This window comes from Ptiloglossa arizonensis, chromosome 9 (assembly GCF_051014685.1).
Source record: "Ptiloglossa arizonensis isolate GNS036 chromosome 9, iyPtiAriz1_principal, whole genome shotgun sequence".
Lineage (NCBI taxonomy): Eukaryota > Metazoa > Arthropoda > Insecta > Hymenoptera > Colletidae > Ptiloglossa > Ptiloglossa arizonensis.
The window spans coordinates 8,497,149-8,522,057 of NC_135056.1; the positions used below are offsets into that span (position 1 = coordinate 8,497,149).

Here is a 24,909-nt window from a genome sequence, read left to right on the forward strand (position 1 = left end):
AAACTTATTCAGCAACAGTACTGTTCAATCTAGTACTGCCCAATAAGTTTTATCGAACGACAAAACTTATTCAGCAACACTACTGTTCAATGTAGTACTGTCCAATAAGTTTTATCGAACGACAAAACTTATTCAGCAACACTACTGTTCAATGTAGTACTGTCCAATAAGTTTCATCGAACGACAAAACTTATCGAGCAACCTAGTACTATACTGTTCGATAAGTTTTATCGAACGACAAAACTTATTCAGCAACAGTACTGTTCAGTATAGTACTGTCCAATAAGTTTTATCGAACGACAAAACTTATCGAGCAACCTAGTACTGTACTGTTCGATAAGTTTTGTCGTTCGATAAAACTTATCGAACAATCTAGTGTTCCTTACGCGTTCGAGATCGTTGCAAATTGAATCGAACCGGCAAAACAAGGAAACGTTACCGCTGGAATCGGTTGACACGTGAACACGTAACGAAACGGAAAATGTGACAGGCGTAAAATAATTGATCAGCTTCGATGTATTTTCATTTATCATTTTTATCGACGTCGCTGCTCGCGATACTGTCAACGGACGATTGTTTTTCTTGAATAAAATTTTACAATTCGATAATTCCGTTGTTACGCGCGGAATAAGAGACACCGTGTTTTACGTTACGCGCTTCAAGTTACTCGCACGTGAGTCTGTTTGCACCAAACTGACTTTTCGACCGGTAAACTTTCATTTATTATATTTATGTGATAATTCGAGTCGCAAATGTAAAGACCGAAACGTTGGTGTTGGAACAATGAAACGTAACGGAATGTTCTCTGTGAGATATAAACGCAAATTTTTACGCTCAGCTGGAGCATTGATCTAAAGAGATAATTTGAGATGATTTTTAATCGAGAGTGTATCTTTTCAATTATATCATAAATTCTCAAAGATTTGAGCGACCGAAGGGAATTTCAAGCAAAGCGAATTAAATACCTTTCAAATTATCCGCCCGAATATAATTTGGACCGACGTTTCTATTCGATTACTATACATAGGTTGCTGAAAATAATCGGAGGATTTAATATCTGGAAAGTGAACGAAATATTTTGAAAAGTGGGCCAAACATCGGAAACGACAAAAATATCTTATTCTTCTCCAATTTTTATACATAACAAATAGATTTAAAAGCATTCGTCGTCTCAATAAATTAAACATTCCTCGAACTATTTCGACCAGTATGTTTAATACGTACTCAATATATATTCTTATCCACGTTACTTTCCTCCAAATATCTTACACGTCTCGTACCTTATTTTCCTCGGTCTCGTTTAAAGCAATTTCCATTTCGCAAATGAAATTGTCTATTTTAACCTCGACGTTAGCTCGATCGTCGAAAATTAAGATCTCAGAACGATTCGTTTCTACGCTAAATTTACAAAATTATACAACGTACGAGCAATAAATTCCTTCGATAATGGACAAGTGATAAAATGGATTCCAAAAATTCTACGAATAAATCCCGTAAACTCCGAAACCCCGATTTTCAAGGTAATAAATACCATTGAGATAATCCAAATATTTCAAACGAAAGTTCAACGAAACGAGCGCGAAGCGTTACCAGTTATTATATATCGTCTCCCGTAACACCGAAACAGTTTGGAACATCGTATATTCCAAAACCAACTCTACACACGAAACAATAATACAGTCGTGTACGAGTAGGTTCCACGATTAACCGGAATCGATATCGAGGCATTTGAACGTCGTCGTTGAATAAAATTCTTCCGCGGTCGCGATCTCTAAATTCAGCCGACTTCCTCTCGTGGAATGAATTGCGCGGCGAGACCAAAAGGGTTGTATAAAGGACGGCGAAACAATGGCGGTAGCGTGGGGGTGACGGACAGAAGAAGAGGAGAGAGTAACAGCGAGTTAAAGAATGGAAGGAAGTGGCTGGAGGTGCAAAGGAAACGCGGACAAAGGGGACGTACGACGAGTGGCCCTTCCACTGAAGATGTTTACGGGCCTGTTACGCGTAAAGTGGGTGGCAAACGCGGTAACCAGTATGCAAACTACGAGTAAACACAATTCTCTTATCCACCGGCACGGCGGACCCTTCCATGCTGCCGCGTTTGTCGCGGTCCAGTCTGCCGGATCAAATCAAGTAATGAAACTAGCTCACGTTGACTGCTCGCCGACCATATCCGTCCTGGAGGACCGGAGGGGGCCCAGAGGGGTGCTTTTTCGTTGGTTTAATCCTCATACCCGCGTGTAACCCCGGCCAGGTGGAGCTCCGTTCCGACTAGAAATTTTGTAGTTACAACGGTGGATCCATTTGCATACATCAACCCGACCGGGGGAACCGAATTTCGCCCAGGAAGAGTCTCGTTCAGGGGAGAGGGGGATCGCGCGGCACCCGACGTCAACAGAATCCATTCACGGATCTCTGGTTTTCTCGTTACCTCGATTTCGACCGGCTTCGCGCCAACCGCGAGGGAAAAATCGTATCGAGGATCGATCTCGTTCGCCCGGTGCTCGAGGCGGCCAAGGAATGGCAGGAGGGTTGCTCGAATGTTCAACAAGTAAACCCGAGTGTCGGGGATTTTCCGAAATCAGGGAACAATGGCGGAGATTAGAGAAAAATCGATTTATTCGTAACGAATCGCGCGACTCTTCGACCATGTGTATCGCGGTCGTTTTAATTACTTGGGTAACGATGTTTGAAATTTCGAAAGGAAGATGGAAGAGAAGTTGATGACGTTGTTGCTCTTCGAAGAGTATTTAAGTTCAGTTTTCTGGAATCGATGAATTATCAATGTATTATGCGACGTTCAAGATTGATCCGAAAAGGACTATATTACGAGTGGTTTAAATAATATATGTTTGCTCCGATGACGGTTTCTTACTTTTGTAAAAACTACCGAGAGCAAAGTAAAGAATTTTATGATTCGATTAGGGATTTTCTCGACACGTTAATTGCTGAGTCACTGGAGTCAGGTTCACAGGGAATCATTCGTATAGGAGTGACGTTCTTATTTACTTGATTACGAATTATAATAGTAAGTATATAATTCTGGATTAATAGTTCGAAGTTAATTTTTCGTTAAAACTGTTTGTTTCTTTTTTGGTAGACAACGAAAGGAATAACAAATTTAAGAAACCTTCTGTTACCCGATGTAGAATGTTATAAATAATATTTGTGTCAAATTGATCGATCGAATAGTACTTTCCAAACTTTTCAGATGGAGCATTTATAAATCAAAGAATATATCTACGTCCGAAATAATTATAAGAATATATTCTTATAATTGTTATACTCCAATGATCAATGCATTGATAAAAAGAAATATTTACGTTATCTATAACTTTTTCTCTGTAGAAATCGCGTCCACAAATATGGAAAATATTAGGTAAAACCGTTTTACAGTTACCAGGCATTGTAGAAAGAAATAAAGATCAGTTTCAAGTTAAGGAGAATACTGTGGAGCATGTTTATTTATTCACAGACTTTATGGAAGCTAACTAAAACGTCTGACTCAAGACAACTGACAATTCTCTCCATAATTGATCTTTCTTTCTCTCTAAACAACACCGTTTTGAAAAAGCAATGTTTCGAGGGAAACGCGTTTAAAGTTTCACAGAGTAATAACCGATCGAGTACCGCTTACTCTAATAGATAGTAACTTTGTTAAATTTCAACTGGTTCGCGTAATCAAGTAGACATTAAGGTTATACCACGATCGCAATGTACTTCGTTTATAATGATAATTTCCTATTATGAAACACGTTATAGGGTGTTTATTTATTATTGCTCGCCAAAACAACATTTATGATGCAATTTTGTAGCTTAAGATATTATAAATCATTATGGCTGGGATAAACGGAGATAGAGATTGAACGGATACAGAGATTTTAAATTATTATTTTGTTGAACGTTTTTATTGTGCAAACTTTGATATATTAGAAATGTCAAGGAGGCATTGCTTTATCACGATAGATCAGATACGAAACAATGTGTACAAAGGGACGAGCTGTAACCGAAGTACTATTTTTAAACCTAATCTAAGATGATTTAAAATTGACGTAATCTTCCTTAATCTCCTTTTATGATTTTTTCAAATATCATTCTAGATCACTTTTCGTAGCTCCCCTGTGGACTGGATATGGGTTTTCGTTTCGAGAAATTTTCTCCGCGATAGTCGAGCAAGTTAATTATAGTAACTGCCCAAGGGTATTGAACTTTAGGACTGCAGTTCAACGAATTACTATTTATAACAATGACCCTTTTTTCACGCAGTTAAGTCTGAATTTCAGATTTTCCCTGCTCGATTTTCAAATTCCAATGTCTGAAGTCTTTCTGCAAATTTTAAAGCAGAGTATTTGCGCACGAGAAGTACAGTTTCAAGCCGACAAATATACAATATTTTTATACCACGTTTAATATTTATTCCGACATTTGCGAACAATAATTTTCCCTCACTTGTCCTATTACTATATATGAACATTCGAATAGACAGATAGGTAAATAGATATATGCAAGATGTTTCGATATATACGCCATTTTGAACCAATGTTCAAATCGTAGAATAAATAAACCGATTACTTACGGTAAACCAAAAATGTAGAACGTAGACAATTCAAACGCCTTCAAACTCATGCGATGTTTCAATTAAATGTCATTTAAAGTTCATAGTGTCGTAGGTCGTTGAATTCGTCTTGACATCCACTACAATTTTACATCATAAAAAATACATAGTAATACGCAAAAAAATAGCGATAACTCTCAAAACTCGTGAAAATGACTATAGGAGAAAACGCATAAATTGTAATATTGTGAACTCTGAACCAAACGAATTTATCTCTACAAATTTTGTGCAACATACACGAAACACCCTGTATTGCATAAATTTTCTCATAATTTTTAATCAAGCTTTCAAATATCATGATAACTAAAGTCTCAAATTATAAGCTCCGATAATAAAAACCACCCTTGACACGAATCCAAATTTTCACGCCACGAGATCACCAATTCGCAATGAGAAACAAATTTTCCCATAATTTTCGATCAAGCTTTCAAGTACAACGATAACTACCATAAAGTTCCAAATTATAAGCTCCGATAATAAAAACCATGCTTGACACGAATCTAAATCTTCACACCACGAGATCACCAATTCGCAATGGGAAACGAATTTACCCATAATTTGTGACTCTTCCCATAATTTATCATTGTTCAAGTACAACGATAACTACCATAAAGTCCCAAATTCTAATTACATCTCCGCGAATAAAAACCACGTTTGACGCGTGTCTGAATCCTCTCGCCACGAGATCACCGATTCGCAATAGGAAACGAATTCTTCTTACTCCATCCAATTTCTACGGTAACGAATTCACAGCCTGTCTGCCAGGGAAGCACACCACCACTGCATCTCTTCTATCAAAAGAACCCCGTGCTCCAATCTGCCAAGCATCATCATTCCCTCCGCATTGACCCTAATTCCATAGAAGCTGGAACCGAGTACCGAAACTTGCCCCCCTCAGAAATCGTCCTCCTCGAAACAATATCGATAAACCCTGTCAGCGGCGGTAGCCGGGACTTAATTCTCGGCTTGCAGACCCGGTGCAAGCTGCTCGAACACACCGCTTTGTCTTCGTACCCTCCTGATTAGATTTTGTAAGTTCCTGGCCCGAAGGCAGTCGGTCGCTGGAAGAGCAGGAAAGGCGGATAGCGTCGGGGAACACGGTCTTGGCACAATACCCTATTTCGGCAAGGTAATGGGCGATCATCCTGGTACACACGCCTGCGCCGTGAGCCACTTGTTCGGCCCTGTGTATAATAGCGGCCCGATACAGACGAGATCCGACCTAACCGGTCGTATACACGTCCATGGACAACAAGGTGAGATGCACCGGGTACAGAGGAATGGATAGGCCAGACAGACGTATGCAAATCCCGGCCAAACATTAGCAGCGACAGTATACCGTGCGGCGTACCGTACACGCGAAGCGCCTCTGGAATTAGGGCCACAATTTTTGGAGCGCGTCCCACCGACTGTTCGAGTTTATTTAACCCCTTTGCAATCATGGAGACGTCCCACGATGTCGTTCGTTCGACTCGCTAGCACGAACGTCGGGAGCCCTCACGGCGAATATTAATTTTAAGCGGGTTTACTACTCGGATCGCGTCATTTATCGAAAAAGATAATATTGCGAATATTTTGGAGCGAAATTTACTCACGAAAGCGAAAGTATGTCGATTCCTGCGCGGTCTGGGAATAAGTTATTATAAATTTACGTATCTTAATTTATCTTTTAGACATGTAAATCGTCGTTAGAGTAAATATTGGGTTGTTCGGAAAGTCATTTCGTTCTTTTCTTTTTTTTTTTTTTGTGAGAATGAAACACGATTTTTTTAGAGTGTATAAATACTTTACTAAATTGTATATTCTTCATTTTGGAAAACGAAATGACTTTCCGAACAAGCTAATAGATAGTCGTTAGGCAATGTTGAGTACGTTAAACGCTACGTGTGATGTTTAATTCGGATCGGGTGTATATTATTTAATTCTAATCGGTTCGAAATCATTTAGAAACGCGTAATCAGGGCATAGAATTAAAGAGGTCGAAAGAGGGGATTACAAGCCGAAACAGCAAGTGTTAGTTTAATTAAACCAATGAGTTATTAAGGGAATAATGAAGCTGACGTTTCTGATAGATCCCCCATGGACGTCCAAGGGTGGTCTTATAGTTTAGAGCGCTAAAAGGAGCCGTCTCTTCGTGAATGTTTTTTTTCTCGAACACTGTTAATAATACATCAATATATCACGTTAATTATACATCACGTAGATTACTCGTGGAACATTATTTAACGAATACTGTGAATTTGGTAAATTGAAAAGGTAATACATAGAAGTAATTCAATACGTGACTCGATCTTGTTAATTAGATCTTTAATCGAAATTACAACCAAAGTATCAGGTTGTTCGGAGAGTCATTTCGTTTTCCAAAATGGAGAATGGATGATTTAATAAAATGTTTGAAAAAAATTATGTTTCATTTTCACCAAAAAAAGCGAAATGACTTTCCGAACAATCCAATATATTTGAGTGATAGTATTCAGGTTTGGCGATCAGAATTTTTGAAAAATATTATTTTTAATAGTATTAGCGTCATGAAAATACAATTTATAGACAGACGAATTTTACTCGCATAGTGAATATTATTCAGAGGCATTCTTTGTAGCTCTTTACAACGCTCTAAGTTAAAAATTGATTCAAAGTTTGTTCGAGTGTTCCAGTTGTATTTTCTCGACAAAAGGTTTTCGGTAGCGTTAACCTGACTTTAACACAGTCTCGGGAATGTACCGATACCACTGTGTCAGTGTTCTGTACATTTGAGTTTAGTAATGCTACATCAGCTTCTAGTTGTGCTGTTCAGGACGATCCCCTGTGGACGTTTGACTACGCGTTAACGTTTAGAGTCGAACAAGGGGTTTCACTTGCGAACTTCTATAAACGCTTATCGTAGTTGACAATCCAAATACATTACCCGTGACAAATACAGTATCCCGTTGTTGAACAATTCAAATATTATCGTGGACGAAAAGTTTCGTTGCGTTAACAGTTGATCGAAATTACCGAACGAAGTGACATCGAATGTTTACCTCGTAGAAAATGAAGCTTTTAATGGATTGGATACGTCATCGAATGATAATATTGCTCGAGTGGATGCTCTATTTCGAGCACTTCTATTACGATATACTAATCTTCGAATTGTCTCGGTTCGATCGATCAAACTGGTTACTTATCATAATCGTTCTGTAACATTCTGAAACAAATGATAGTCCAGCTGCGACTGTGTGCGCCACTGTGTCACGTTTCGTACTCAAAGACCGTTAGATAGTGTCCATAAGGTGGTATATCGTCTAGAACACATCGAGAGATTAAAACGCATTAGTCACGTGAAATGATAAGCATGACTGTACAAAGATCGTTGATAGCCGGTAGCACGGTGGACGATGTTAATTTATATTTCACGCTCAGTCGAAGGAACGACATTTTTCCACCACTGTGCGTAAATACATATTTTCCATAGTTCCCCATTTCACCCTTACCGGTCGATCTACGAACCCGAAATACAATTTAATCCAATTTCGTTATTAATCGAAACGTAAGACGGGATTTTACATTAAACGGAATAACGATTCCGGAAAAAAAGTTTCCGATGCACGATGAATCTCCCGGTTCTTTTAACGATTATATGCAAATTCCATCGCCGCGCTACTAACAGCGCGGACTTGACGTTTACACTTTGACTTTAGATTGTAAATTAAACGAGATTTAATTTCCCATTTGCATTTTATTGGTTCTCCGCGACAAAGCTTGAAATTAAAAATTTGCTCCCCAACTTTTTCCTCGCGTTCACCACCACCACCATCGCTACCAGCACCACCACCCTTCACCACCTCCCGCCCTCGCGTTTCGAATGCTCTATTAACGATCAGCTTGTCGTGCCGGAATTTTTCAAGCGTCCCGCTACCGTTGGACTTCTAAATGGCCGGTAGAGCAATTAAACATTCAATTCTTCCGCGATGAAAAAGACGACATTCTTCGCGAACTTTCCACCTCGACGGTTTTCCCACTGATTTCCACCGAAAGCGCGACAACTTTCGAAACGCGATTACCGTTGTCCGAGAGACGAGTAATGCACGCTTCGAGAGATGTGTCGGGAATTCCGTGTTACGGAATTAGTCGACTCGCTCGTAAGAACAAACGCGCAAGAAGAAAAAAGAAAAAGAAAAAGAGAGAGAGAGAGAGAGAGAGGGAAGAAAAGGAGAGAAAGAGAAAGAAATTGTGACGAGTGTTTCGATGTGCCGCGCGAGCCGCTGTACATTTTCCAGGATCATTAGCGGGCAGCTTTACACTTTCATTTCCATTTATTCTGCCTTGCAAAGCAGCTCGTTCGTCAGCGGGTACGCGTCAAATTTGAAATGCAACGAATTTCCAAGACTGGGAATTAGAACGGCACGGCCGCCGCGCCGCGGTAATAATATTTATGGCGTGCGTTTGCATGCGTCGTCCCCGAAACGTACGTTAAGTGCTGGCATAAACATATCATTTAGGATGGTGGATGCGACCGGCACCGTTCCGCGTGTATTAAGCTACCGTCGATATACATGTGTGTTCGTGATAGCGTACAAGGCATATTGAGCGATCATAGGCAGCTGCTTAGTCGCCGTCTAATACACCCTATAATCGACGAATAGGAAATCCCCAGCGTATAAAGGTTTGTTGTCGTTGACACGGAATTTGACAGGGAATGTGGAAGCTCCTGTGGCGAATGTTTTCTCAACAATCGATGATCAACAGTTCTCGAAAGACTCGATCCAGTTAGAGATACAGGCTAGAGTTGTTGCTCGAATAAGAATTTCGAATAACGAAAAATGGATAAATGATTGATGTGTTATTTGTTCGGTGAAGATTGTCATTATATTTCGCGTTGAACGAATCAGAAACTTATTCGAATAGACGAATAGGAAATCTCCAGTGTATAAAGGTTTGTTGTCGTTGACACGGAATTTGACAGGGGATGTGGAAGCTCCTGTGGCGAATGTTTTCTCAACAATCGATGATCAACAGTTCTCGAAAGATTCGATCCAGTTAGAGATGCAGGCTAGAGTTGTTGCTCGAATAAGAATTTCGAATAACGAAAAATGGATAAATGATTGATGTGTTATTTTTTCGGTGAAGATTGTCATTATATTTCGCGTTGAACGAATGAGAAACTTATGAGAGTAACTGTCGATCGAATATACATTGCGGATAAATATTTATCCGGAGTTTTTATTCGTTGGTATTCGAATAGAATTCTGGTCGTTCTGTTTGAGATATTCTACAAGATCGAATGTTGGAAATTTTGTATCGTTTCTCGTTGGTTTTCTCGGTTCATCTATTTTTACGTTTGTCATTTAGAGTTATAAATTAAATTCGGAGAAGATATTTTAATACATTCGTTTCAGCTTTTGATTCTCGACGAGAACTGAACTTAAAAGAAGCACGAAGGGTTTCGATATCTTTGAAGATGGATACAAATTTTCGAATGTTCTCGATATAATTGTTTATTAGTAAATAATTGTGAGGTGGAGAAACTTATTTACTAGCATGTGTATTTTAACTTGGAATAAATCTCAACTGTACCAGGTAAAAAACACGAGACCTCCCTTGTCACCGAACCATTTACATGGTTGTAAATTAAAAATTAAAAAATGGTGAAATGACCCGTCAAAATTGTTAATCGAAAGTACGTCCAACACGAGTTTGTATCGATTCGTCTGTTTTTATGTAACGTGTGATCGAAATGAGAAATTTTAATCAAAAAGGTAAATTGTTTAGGTCCACCGATCGATTTTAATTATTCGTAAATGAGGTTAAAATTTTTTTAAACCTATAATATTACTTTCAGATTCGATGCTCCAATAACGAAATTACTACACAGCGATAATGTGTACGCGATAAATATTCTACAATAAAAGTTAACGTGGTAGTTGATTGAAGTATTGCTTCAGAGGAGATTATTTCTTGCTTTTTGATGTTTCGAAATTTGTTCTTTTAACGCAAACAATGCCTATAAAATCCTTTCACTGAATTATTATTTACTTTGCAAACGTAGAACTTATTAAACATTAATTTCATGCCTACCAATTTCATGTCACTGTCAATTAATTAATTTCTCATTCAACGCTTTAAGGTCCACGCATTATGAACTGTACACCAAACATTGCAAATATTTTTCTGCAGAAGTGACGTGAAATGTTATAGTAAATTACAAGCATGGAGCACAGAACACTGTTATTATTTTATCTCGTCTCCTTGCAATACACCAACAGTAAGCTGCAAATTGTACGTCCCATTTTCGTGTTAATCATCCTAAACGAACTTAGAGGGTCACTAATATATTGCCACTATTCTTTGTCAATAAAAACGATCCTGCCGTTCATTTTATTCACCTTCTCTCTTCTTTAAGAAACTTTTCTCCCAAAGACCATAAACTTTCTATTCGTTGCAACAGGGCTGAATTTTAATACTATCAAACGTTAACGTACCGTGCATTTCCTTGTGAATTGCATTCGTAATTAATACGATGTAGTGTTAAACAAACAGGCCAATACGAATCTTGAACAACCTTCGACCCGAAGAGTATTGCCCTAAACAAACCATAACCATCTGTAACGTGCAATATTGGTATATTTCTGCAAACGTTGTCACATTGGTAAATGTAATTTCTAGGACGCATTTCAGACACGTGATTTTGCAACGTTCGCCATGATCGACTTTGTGGCAGAATTGACCCAGTTCAACCCGTCCTGCCAACCCCATTTAGCGAATATTAAGCCAGCCTGCACGCACATATGCATACAATAGTATGTAGAACATGTTGACAGTGCGTACACGCGCGGTTAAGTCAATCTAGATATCTACCATTCTCGAAATCCAGGCAATCGAAGATAACAGGGAGCATCGATGGAATTAGGTTGTCCATCGGTCATCGAGTTCCTGTGCCAAAATTTCACGCAGCTTCTCGATTCGCTGGTCGATGGCCTCTGGAGTCGTTAAAATTCATTTATTTGCAGACTTCACCTTTCGTAATCTCTAACTGTGCCGACAATAGAGTTGTTAGTGTTCACTTGTATTTCGAAAATTATGACTAATATTGTAACATTTAGTTATCGATAGAATCGAGGTTACTATTTTGATTCCGGGAAGGATAAATGAAGCCCCGATCTTTGATTTTGGAGTTACTTCGATAACTTCTATTTCGATTGTACTAATTCTGATCAAATACGGTCAAATGTATTTATACAATTTGCTAACTTTATATTTAGACATCTCTCGGCTGAGTGTTGTTCTTAATGGAATTATATTGTAAGATTCGTAAGTAGATTCTCGTAACAGTTTCAGATACGGAACTAGATGAAATCGAGCGATAAATTATAGATTTCGTTACCTTAAAATAGTGTAAAGAGTGAACAGGATCTCAGAGACAAATGTTACACAACGGTCTGGGTTTGCAAAATATAGAAATTAATGTCGTGTTTCTCAATATCGGTATACAACAATTTCGGAACCTGAATTCATTTGCGCGATATTATCTTTAAATTTCGAAATCTTTTCATCAAAGATTTCAATTTCAAATCTAGTTATTTACAAATATTAAAAAGTAATCCACTTATCGACGAATGTCGAATGCTCCGATGAAGAATTGCACGATCGAAATATTAAACTACATAAACAAGTACCATTGCTTCGATCGATCGAAAGAAGATTCTTCACGACACTTGTCTAAAAATGTTGAAAAATGTTCGATCAAGTGTCGTTGCTCTGGTCAGCCAACCGGAGATTCTTCTCGACACTTGTCTAATAATTTTGAAAAATGTTCGATCAAGTGTCGTTGCTCTGGTCAGCCAACCGGAGATTCTTCTCGACGCTCGTCTAATAGTTTCGAAATGTATTCGAGTAAATATCGTTGCTTCGATCAACAAAAAGTAAAGTAATCTTCTCGATGTTTATCCAGGAATTTCACCAGGATCTATCACTGTTACTTTCTCTGTCGAGGATCGGATAATTTTCAGAGGTGGCAAAATCGGAGATACAATAGACGAGGAATTGTGTCCTCCGGTGGAACGGTTTAGCTCGCGTCAACGCGTCAGAATTAAAATTACCCAATCATCGGTGTTTGGGGCTTATTACTATTTGGCATAAGCATCGCGAAACGGCGTCGCAACGATCATTTCCTATCGGAGATTTAATCAGCCTGGTGTTGATGTCGCTGATGCATTCGAGGCATTTCACCCGCGTTCCCCCACGGTTTGCCGTCAACCCCTTCGTATGTGTGAGCTCACGATAGGATAGTAGTCGCTTTATCTGTATGCAAGCATGCGACTAAGCCAATCTCTGTACGTTCTGCAGAATTACAGGCGAACAACGGTTCCCGGGGGAATTAAGGGACACCTAAGGGCGTATGTGGTCTGGAAGATGTCACGATACTACAACCATAGCTGACTACATCTGCCATTGTAACTTTGGGGTGACGCATTACCGTCTGATACACGCTTCCTGTTGGATGCTCGAATGACGCTTGGGACACGCTCGCGACAAAAAAGAAAAAAACAAAAGGGAGATCCGATGCACGACTCGAGTTGTTCGGACTATTATAGACGGCGAGGAATAATGCCTACCGATATCGATGGTATCAATGACAAAGAGTAAAGTATGATTTTGTACGGTATTTAATTATACAGGTACCAAAGAGGATCGATACCTGTTTGATACGTTCGCGAGAGTATTAACGATATCTGTATCGGTGCCTTTCAATCGGTGAAACTTGAAATGAAAATGTAATGAGATTGAAAAACGATATTACTTATATTACTTGAAACGGATCAGTTTGTTCATCGATACGTTAAATTAAATTCAATTTATATGTTTAATCATTTTTATCGAACAGCAATCCGAAATCTTTTTCAAAGGTGGAGCATTGATCTCTATCATCGAAATTTTACAATATCGATACCATCGAATTTGAAACGCGTTGAAGAAATATAATATATTCCACTTCCATATTTATAACGTGTAGTTATAAAATGAAAAACAGGCAATTCCGTTATTCTTCCGATAGATACAAATTCGAAATGTCCCGAACAAACATAATTATATCGTTCATTCATATTTATACTATACTTCTAGATATTTGAAATATTTCAGATTTTCGTTTGTTACGAGAATTACGAAATTATCCGTCTTTTGTAGATATCGAAATTAATTAGAAATTTATACTTGTATTAATTATTTCTTGGTATTCCGATCGATGCACTCCGACCTGTATCGTGTTAATGATTCTCTTTAACGATGCTCTCTTCTTAAGGGAGATTAAGAAAAAATTACCATTAAAATAATCACAGAAATCGATACGTATACATTTCAGTTGTAATATGCGATTTAATATTCTTCTTTGCAACATTCGTGTTAAATAAATTACACATGAGGTTCCTTTTAGGAATAATTACGATTAGTAATATAGTTATGCGTACTTAAAATTTCACTTTTGCACGGTGCTCGAGCGAACGCACAGGAAAGCTGTAGCTAATTAAGTTTTCACTTGCCGAATTATACGATTAAACAATTATCGTGACCGTAAACGGTTATTGTGGATGGGAAGTTAGGGTAATTAATGTGGTGGCGTGTAATTTCGTTATTATCCAACGATCTGTTGGTTAATACGCATCGAACATAGTAGATGAAATATATAACCAATTGATTATCCGATTTTACACGGAAACAATTGTTAATGGTTTCTTTACTTTCTACACCGACTATAATGATAAACAGCTTGCGATAAATTTTCCCCAAGTATGAAACTTGCGGATCGATTTGTTGGTGCAACGGTCTTGTGAATTCTCCATGAAAAGTTCGTAACTTTTGGCGGCTAGGGAGGGGTGGAAAATGAAACATTGTAGTTTTGATAAATGATCGGTGATTGTTTTGTAATACCGTATGCACGGTGTGTTCTAATAAGTGAAACTTTCTTCGAGGATGTATTTGCCACAGAGACACAATTAACAAGTTTATAAGAACGTATGAACCATTTCTCTTTGCGAGTTACAATTACTTTTGTATTTCAATAAATATTGCACTATTGATTCTACTGAAATTCCTAGCATTACTCGTACATTTGTAGATGTAAACAATCATATAACATTTTGTATATCGAAAGGAACCTGGATTAAGAATCGAAACATTTATTTAAAATAAACTATGCTTCTCTGGACTATCATTCGTAATATTTGTTTTAAATTTCATAAAAAAATATTGATTTATACTTTTACTGACTCACGAGTGTTTTATGAGTCTACAATTGGTTCTCTTGTAAGGATCACTGTACGTTGAAGTTTTCCAATTCTTGGTGCTCCACCATAATTTTGGCTCGAGATAAAACGAATAAATATTCTATCCGTAATTTGAGTAAAAATATTTATGTCGTCGTTGAAGAAATTGTTGGTCCAGCGATGAACGAAATAATTCTTTCGAAATTATTTAATCATAATGGAACGTAATTATACAAAGAATTATGAAACGAAGTGGAAAAGCAGGGGCCGGAAGAAAAATATCAAGGTAGAAAATTGGTAGAATGTCTAATGAAAATAACGGAGAGAAAAGTTCTTACCTTTCAAACACGATATCAAATAAAACACAACGAAACAAAAAAATTGGATAACGCAATGATTGAAGCAGGAATTGAAATAGCAACAAGAGGAAACTGTGAGATATATATATATATATATATATATATGAAATGTGAAAAGCGGAAAATGGCACAAATATGTACTAGAAACAACAAAATAAATGCACAGCAGCAGCGAGGTTAAAATGAGAAAGAAATGAAACGAAAGGGGGGAAGAACGGGAAAACAACGAAAGGCAAAGAGTAAATACGCAGTAGCGTGCTCGTGTGAAAATATTTGCTTTTAAAAAAAAGGAAAAAGGGAAATTGAAAAAAAGAATCAAACGTACAAAATTGTTTAAAAGGTTCGCGCACAGAATAATGTTGCTAGTGTTTTAACACTAAATATTTTTAGCTCTTAGTTAGAACTCGATAAACTAACGTAAAGAAGATTTCGGAAGATTCGTTTGGAACTAAACAGAAAATATTAATTTCTTGGAACCTGTTATTCGGTGTATCGAACACGGATTATAGATGTTAATTACTTCCTTGGTTCGTTGCGATTAACTCAATTAACCCGGAAAATCAAGTTATTCTAAATATATAAAAATCGATATACAGCTTTCAGAAACTTTATATTCCGCAGCAATGTTTTTTACCTTTATCTTATAACAATTCCTATCCTGAAAATCGACATCTTTCGAGCAGAAACTCAAACTTTTAGGGCTTGTAGAGCAACTAAAACTAAGGGACGCGTATTTTTTTTTCAACGGGAGTAACTAATGTTCGAAGAGTGAAACTACTCTTCGAAGTTTCACCTCTAACTTTATTTTGAAAACTATCAGAGCTACAAGGACACTTCCTATTTTTACTTTCATTATCCTCAAAATTGTTAAAAAAACGTTACAATCTACTGCACTTACTTTTAATTCACACTTAGCCACATCTTTATTTCGTACCGATATTACATACATATTTGACAATTGAAAAGATAAAATGAACACTTCTAAAAATTTCTTTCGGATGATAAACGGTAGCTATTCTTAAAAGTGTTCACAAGTGATCTTTTTATTTCCTTATTATTTTTTACCATCAATGGACATGCATTATATTTCGTCGAAAACCATACCGGAATTCGTTTAAAAGATTTCCTATCCGTTAATTCAGTTTCGCGAAACTCCAAAGAATCGTGTATCACCTCTTACACCTGTAAAGTACTTTTTATTTCTCGCTGCTCCGAAAACGCACAAACTTTCATAAAAATCCGAGGAACTTCTCCCGCGAATATCGCGCTTCACACGACGCGTGCGGAAATCCACTGTTCTCGTTCATCGAGAGTATTCGTTCGACGCCCATAGGCGTTCGCCGCACACTCGCGGTGCATCGATCGCTCGTAACCGTTGTTGGCGCTCGAAGGGTTAATTAAGAAGAAAAAGAAAGGCGGAAAAAAAAAAGAAAAAAAAACCAGGATCCTCCTTCTTGAACCCGGAACGACGACGTTCGCTGGCCGAAAAATTACTCGCGACTCAATTCAACAACAACGCGGAACAAAAAGTCGGGAAATAAAAAGGGGACGGAAAATAAATGAAAAGGAGACCACGGGCACGAAGAAGAAAACGCGCGTGGAGGGACGACGAGCCCAAACAAAGAGCGGAACGGAGAACCGGAGTCTCGCGGAGGAACGTCGGGAGGGGGGAGCAAACATTAATGCCACCCCGCAGACCGCAGATGTTGCGCCAATTACAAACCTCACCCTCCCCACCCCATTGCTTCCATCGCGCTTTCTCGCTCCGTAGCCGACAACCCCTTCAGAAAGGGAGAAACAAGGAGGAACACGCCGTGTTCCGACTTACGAGCCCGATGTCGCATACCTTCCTGCCTCCAGCTCTTTGTCTTTTACCCTCCCGTCTTCCCTCGTCGGGGACACTGCGTGCAGCTTAGATGCAGCCCGGCGGCGGTGGAAGAAGAACGCTGGAACAGGGGGTAGGGTGAGGGGGAGGTAGGGAAGGATGTGGCGCGGCCCAACGAGACACGAATTTTCGAAAAGGTTCTCGCACTTTGTTAGATTAAATTTAGCACAAGGCGCAAAAGTACCGTTCTCTCTATCCCCGTGGTGTCTCTGTCCTCGTCGGACGAAGAAAGTGCTTCGAAGGAACACGGCGGGGAGAACGAGGGGTTGGAAAGACACCGTGCACGGGGAAAAAGGGACGACACTACCACGGGTGGGGAGAACACGGAGTAACGCCGGTGGCTGATATTATTCTTGGGTCTTCCTCTGGCTGGTGCATTATTAGTTCTGGCGTGTTAGCATACATGAAATATTGATGTTACAGGGGGCGTGGGGGGCACACCCTCGAACCTCACCTCCTGGCCCTTGATTTTCATCGTCCCTCGTACCACCTGCCCCTCGCACGGCCCCACAGATTTTACACGTACATGTACGGAGCATCCCCCATCTACTTTCACGACCTTTTCACTTGTTGTTCCCTCTGTTTCGGTTTCTCGTGCCCACCCTTCCCTCCCACGGACTTTCTCTGGCCAGCGATTTTTACGGCTCTTGAGTCCTCTTGTTTGGTTTCTTGTAATCCGCTTCTTGATCGTTTCTGGGAGGTATTTTTAGAGGATAGCTACCGAGATTGGATTCCTTCCACGAGATATTTACACATTCGCTGTTGGGAATTTGATTCCCTTCGTTCTTTTCGATTGGTTGGAACGATTCGATAGGAATAGGTGATTTAATACAGTACGCGATACTCTCGAACTGGATTTATCGTATTGTTAACGTGTCGTGAATAATATTGCACGATTTTAATCGTTCAGCTTTCCCTTTGTTTTAACCGAAATAAAGTGTACGATTTATTAACATATTGTTTAACTCTTTGGGGCATAGTGGGTTAAGGTATGTACAACCTTTTCAGTACCCTGAAGTTCACAGAAGGATATTTTTCAACTTGCCATGAAAAATTAAAACAACTCTATACAAGTTGTATGGTGAAACTGTTAATACTTTATCTCATAATTAAATGTCTAATTAATCTATGTTTTAGTTTCAGTTATGCTGTATCATTTCACACGTTTAGCAACTGTGCTTCGAAAGGTTAAAAGGCTTCTTAATGTCGATTCAGAAAATATATATCTTAGATTTCTTTGCGTTTTTATTATTTGCTTCATGTATCTTTAGAATAAGTTGCAAACAATCGAAATTTGAATTCTCTTGTGTCACTATTAGTAACGAAACTTGAGTGAATTGTAATTAAATGTATTTAGTTCAAATTTGGCGCGAAATGATTTAATAATCACGACGAATGCAATTGCTGGTAGAACGATGGCAGAAGAATATAGATCATTGCGCTTGAAATTATGCTGTATTGCAGTTATCGTTTGATAATTATGGTTTTGAAATGAAGATTATTTTCTGGAGTGCTCTGATAACGAGACAACCATAATTAAACAACTGCGAGGAAAGTGTGGCCCAGAATCGGGGTCTACGTTCAAGGTTTCTTTCCTCGTGTGCGCATGCGCGAAATATCTCAGCCATGGCGGACATCCAATGCATAGATGCATGAGTAAACCTAGTGGAACAACGCGATTCAATCGTTTCGTATGCATGTTGATTTAGAACGGCTAGTATTATACTATATGCAAGAAACTTTGTACTTAGAAGAAAAGTTTTAAGCTGCTTTGTAGCTTTTAATTTTCGATCAATTTACAATTAAATTTTACACGCAACAGGCTTCACAGTGGAGCGTAAGTACCTACATTTACCTCCTCGTAAACCTTGCAACTTTGTAAATATCAGGTTTCGTGACGGAATAATAGTATGCGTCGAATTATCCAAATACGACGGGATAAAGTGAATAGCTTGTTAGTAAACGTTGAATGTAATAATATTTGATTTCATCAAAATGTAAAGTATTACTTTTCTTCCAATTAGTTACTTGTCTCGAACGATTAATTCTGAAGAAAATATTCTTAATTCATTAACACAGTTCTCGATTATCAAACTACGAGAATTTGTGTTAATTATTAATATCTTTTCCATAACCAAAAAATACAATGACCCTATTTATTCATTGTTATGAATATATAACAATATAAATGTATAATTCATATTTCTGATACCTTAATATCAAATACTACAATTTCCTAATGCAGTTTTAGTTATACTATTACTATATTTGTACAATACCATGGAGAATTATATTCACTTAATTTACGAACTGTTTGCTGACGTTAATAATTAATATTATAGATTATTTCAATCATTTAACACCGGATTGTACTTCTTTCGACATTTAATTAACTTTCCATCGCTTCGTTTCTTCATTCTTGATCATTTAGTGTTTGTTAATAAATATTTTGTAATCTCACACGATATGTATAGAAGCAGATAATACAGACTTATTAAGTTCATGAAAACATAAACGTCGTTCAAATGTGCGAAACGAGTCAATAATATTCAACAATACGAATTCAATTTACTAATGCTAAGTGGAAGTAGGCGTTAGGTGTATGCAATAGTAACACAAGCAAACGGAAACTTGCCGAATGAAATACGAAATAGGAAAGTGAGATTGAGACAGAACTACCATCAATTGTTCCAGGGTTAATTAAGATTCCAAGGTTCTTTGATGTACTCAAAGTGCGTTGTTTCACCTGTTTATCTTAATACTGCAAGTGTTGAAGCGTCCTAATTTCTCGAAACCACCAGAAACCCGCGATCGATCTCAAGGATCTCCGAAAGTGGTTGTGGCCATTGCTCAACGTTCGAATTAATTATTGAAAATTTAGAACGTACCGCAAAGGAGTCTCGCGCGATTAAATTCAAGTGTCTGATTGTAGATTCTAAATAAATATATATTTACTAATAAGTTAGTGCAGTTCCATGCTTCAATATTTATTACTGCAGAGGTTACTTCATATACGTTCGACGTGCTTTCGAATATTTGAATTTCTCTTTAATTATTAAATCGATTAATTTAATCTCAAAATGAACGATTTCAATTAAAAAAACTTCGAAATACATAGAAATTTAGAGTACTAGTCGCTAATCAGACAAATAGACAGTATTTAATTTTTAATACTTAAGAGAAACGTAAAAAAAAAATGTGAACTCGATATGAAATGGAGAATATTAAATATCGATTTAAAACTGATATTGTATATTGATTCTCGTTTTAAATATTAATTTCATTTTTTTTTCAGTTACATCAGACGAATTTTTCTACTGCAACGAGCACCATGTGCAAATAATATAAAAAACTTCTATGTGTCAAAAGGTACAGTAAAATATTTGATTTCGTAAAAACATTCATAAAATATTTCTTTCTTAATAATTTATGTCGAACGTGAAAAGAGAACATATGACAAATTCACGAGAAAGTTAATTCTTAATTCTTTAAATTAGACTGTATCGAATTGTAATTGAGAAGTAATATTTGTATAATATATCATATTGTTCAATAACGAAACGACTAAACTGACAAAAGTGTCAGTTAAGTTCAAGGAATTGCAGTTTAACTTTCTAAGAAAACCCATTTGCAAAAGCAATTCTATTCTTCGAACTATCGAATATACTACCTAAGAGATTTTTCTCTATTTGACTGCTAACTTTATCGCATTATTACATTTTTGTTGCATTTCTGCCTCACTGCACCCGTTTCCTCTCTTCCCGAGTTTTCCCGCGAGAGATGTCTGGGTGATCGATGCGTTCGTCGAAAAAAGATCAAGATTGAAGAGAATGCGTTTCACAGGTAGACTCGAAGCGAGAGAACTTTTTGTCATTTACATTTACTTTCCTCAAAGTCGTACGAAATTTCCATGTGTCTGACCTGCTAATCTGACGTTCAGCTCGTCACGTTCTTAATGTAAATTTGACGATCGTAATTTTCGCTAACGCGTTGCATCAAACGAGCATAATTGTTTTAAAATTCGAGACGAAGAATACGCGGGAATCTACGAAGCTAATTCAAATTACCAGAATTTTGCGTAACTCTGGTTCGACGATTTTTAAAATTAGTTTGCGAAATAGACTCACCTGCTTTCACGCTTTTTTCGTTATGAATCGTCAAGGAGCTTGGATTTCCGTAAACGGAGTTATTCATTTCAGCCATCAGATCCCAATCTGCGCAGAAAGCATGATTTCATAGCGGTTTGTGCTGGAAACGAACGAGAAACAAGTTCTCCAAAAATTCCACTTACTACTTTCCAGTTTAATATGCGTATATAATCGCTGGGAGTATACAAAGTACGTCGTATAAATAATAAACCACGGCCATTCGGCTCGAGGTCGGGAACTAAATTACTTTCCGTAGGAAGTCCGTGAAAAGTTAAGCTTCTTTCGAGTGCAAAGTCCCGGAAAATAAGTACATCGATAAAATTCAACCACACTTTCAACATGTTTATTAACACGAAGCCCTTTCGATTTTCAGCACATCGATAATTTTATGAACGTTCTTTCCTGATTGTACATTCGGAGATTCTAATAATTTTCCACATATATTCCACGCTATATTTTTTATTTACTGTACGCAAGATTTAGAAATATTTTTCGAACAACTTTACCGATCTGAAAACATTAAACATTGAAAGCATCTAATCGCATAGATTGGAAATAAGCAATTGTATAAATTACAAATCAAACGAATGAGAAACACATTGCAATCGTTTCTCGTTAACAATTATCGAGTTTTATTCGGTGATCGGCTTTAACGACAATTACGAAAATGTGTCGAAAAATGTCTGCTCGAAATTTTACACTTCCCATTTTATTATTTCGCATTATTTGATTCGCTAAGCGCGTCTCCCTTGTTTATCCGCTGATTACGTTGCCCGAATTAACCGAGGCACGGTCGTTAAATGGTCGATGGAAACGCTTCGTACATTTTCCAATTTTACGTCACATTTGTTTAACCCTGTTGCAATGTTCTTTATTAACCAATCTTTTTTCTAATCAAGTGACACGGCGCGATGTTCGAACAAATTTATTCAAGAGGAAAAAAAAAACGAAGGACACCCCCGTATGCTTCGGTATACAAATTCACTCTGCGAAACTCTTCAACTGAATTACGAAGAGGAAAGATGAAGAGAACGCGTTCAGAATTTACCCACGTAACGAGGAGCGGAAGAGAAAGATAAAGAACAGCCAACGTCGTGGAAAGAAGCTCTTCAAGCCGTATCGAAAAAAGAAAAGAAAAAAAAAACAGAAAAAAAAAAATAGAGGCACGCCACACGGGCCGCTTCCGCGGGATAAAATATTATTTTCTCCGCGATTAAGGGAGGTTTACGAGCTCACCTTTCTTCGGCAACTCCGTGGTGGACGGACTGGGGCTGGTGGTTGGCGGCGAGGACTCTGCAACGAAAGAAACAAGTTTTTATTTTTAATTAAAGTTTCTTCCCTTCTGGCGTAGGCGCGTGTGCCGTTAGAACCGACCTCGGGGGGAGGTTGGTTTCGCTATAGCACAAAAGGGGGGAGATAGGTGTGCCAGGAGAGGCGTGGAAGCTGCAGGGACCGTTATGGATCGCGCCACCTGTTACTAACTTCGCCCTCAAACGTATTAGCCCCCATGGCGCCGGCCAGGCCGGCCAAACTCCAGATCATATTTTACAAGGCTACCTACCACTGCCCTCCCTCTACTATCCGCTCCGTCGGCCCGGGTGAATATAGTTGAATAATTATTCCTAATATCGTCATTCGTCCTACGTACTCCTCGCCGTCGTCCCTGAAATCCTCGTCGTCGTGCTCACGCGGATTTAGTAGCGGCTGCAGCTGGCAAAGGATTACGTTAAGTTCCGTACGCGCGGATACGCGGCCACGGTGACAAGAATATTGTCGTCTCGCGAGATATCACGTTTCTTTCGATTCGGTCTAGTCGCGTTTCGTTTCCTTACTACGGGGACAGAACTTCGTATCACGAGCGAGCACGCCCAGTTCTGTGGCTGCTCAAGGTCACTGTACCGACTGTGAATCGCGTTACGCGCGATCCCCCCTCCATTTTCACGGCTCAGTCACGCGAGTGTCGCGTTTCGTTTCCTTACGGCGGGAAGAACTTCGTATCACGAGCGAGCGCGCCGAGTTCTGTGACTGCTCAAGGTCACTGTCCCGTCTACGAATCGCGTTACGCGCGAACCCCCTCCACTTTCCCCGCTCGGTCACGCGAGTGTCGCGTTTCGTTTACTCACGATCGAAAGAAGTTCGCGTCTCGTGTCAGCGCGAGAATTTTTGGTCGTTCAAGGTCACCGTGTCCATAGCACGAGTTGCTTTACGAGATTTCCACCATTACGGTCTCGTCACGCGAGATATCTCGTGTCGTTTGTTTCTAGCGGAAAGAGGTTCGCATCTCGTGTCAGCGCGAGAATTTTTGGTCGTTCAAGGTCACCGTGTCCAAAGCACGAGTTGCTTTACGAGATTTCCACCATTACGACCTCGTCACGCAAGATATCTCGTGTCGTTTGTTTTCAGTGGAAAAAGGGTCGCGTGAGAGCGCGAAATGTTTTGGTCGTTCAAGGTCACTGTTACGACTGCAATTATATTACGCGTGACACTTTGTTTCATCATTTCCACCACGTGGCTCGAAAACAGTCGGTTGTACGTCAAAGAGGCGATCTACAGGTGAATCAAGAGGAGAATGTTTCACATTTTGTTTTCATTGAGAATTTTTCTGGTTAATCTACAGGCATTTGGAAATGGTTCAATTTCTACTTTGAATCTTTTTCAATACTTTTTTGTAATTTGAAAGTTGCACAAACATAAGTAATATGGGTGACATCGATACGAGAGGCAGTCTCTCCTTAATCGTGTTAAATTTAATACGTTTAACGCGATCTGCTCAATTCGGGGAGAAAAATTTCCTCAGGGTGCTCTCTACCAGCTATATTTGGAAAATCTATCTGTACCTTGCACGTCGAGTAAACATTAATTCGGTTCATCTTGTTTGAGGAAAGAGGACGCGAGTTCTTGGAACTCTGTCATTTTGATTATTCTGGGAAATGAGTCGATCCGGGATGAAATTAGATAGATATCTAAACACGTTAGAGTATTTTGACGAAGTAACACATCTTGGAAGACATTGCGAAGGAAGATTCTCTTGGTCGTTCGTTCAAAACGCGACGTTAAAATTTTAAACGATCTGAACTCGTGTGAATTCTCAGTTGGATATAAATTGTCGATTTTCTACTTTCCCTCCTACCTTCATTGATCCTTCAGAGTAACCTCGTAACATTTCCAAAACACACAAATCTCTTAAGTTCTGTTTCATCTTCTCCGTTATGCACCAGAGGCAACGTGTAATTTTTTATTAGGACGAGTACTAAAATGGAAAGTCAAATCTTCAACTTTCAAGGATTTTTTTCGGTTTCGTTGGATTTAACTTCTGCTCCAATTCAAATCGAACGACAGCTCTTATTTTCTATCGTCTGAGTCTCACCGATGGACCGAAGGATGGATTCTTGATTTCGAAACGATCTTCGTTTCGAAGTGCGTGACAATTTCAGCGTCGCGTGATCGAGCATTGCGGAAGGAAATTGTCAAAATTACTCGCGTGAATTCCGCACCAGACACGAACAAACTAACTCGTGTCAGAGTGTGTGACGCGTCCATCGCGAAAAAGTCATCGTTATTTGTCACGGGCGACTGAGCGATTGCTCGTATGTGGAAAGTGCGCGTCCGCATTCCACGGGATACTTTCACGGTACCGAAGGCAAATAGGATGGGATGACAAAGT

General features: G+C 38.7%; 1 protein-coding gene across 2 annotated transcripts in view; it reads right to left on the reverse strand.

The window, feature by feature from the left end:
- LOC143150886 (lachesin) overlaps positions 1-24,909 on the reverse strand; it is a 452,222-nt gene that overhangs the window by 23,657 nt on the left and 403,656 nt on the right. For both annotated transcript variants that reach the window (XM_076319439.1, XM_076319438.1), the window contains exons 8-9: positions 22,482-22,538; positions 21,225-21,311 (exon numbers count right to left, since the gene is read on the reverse strand). In XM_076319439.1, the coding sequence (XP_076175554.1) occupies positions 21,225-21,311; positions 22,482-22,538 (144 nt within the window). The remainder of the gene's footprint in view (positions 1-21,224; positions 21,312-22,481; positions 22,539-24,909) is intronic.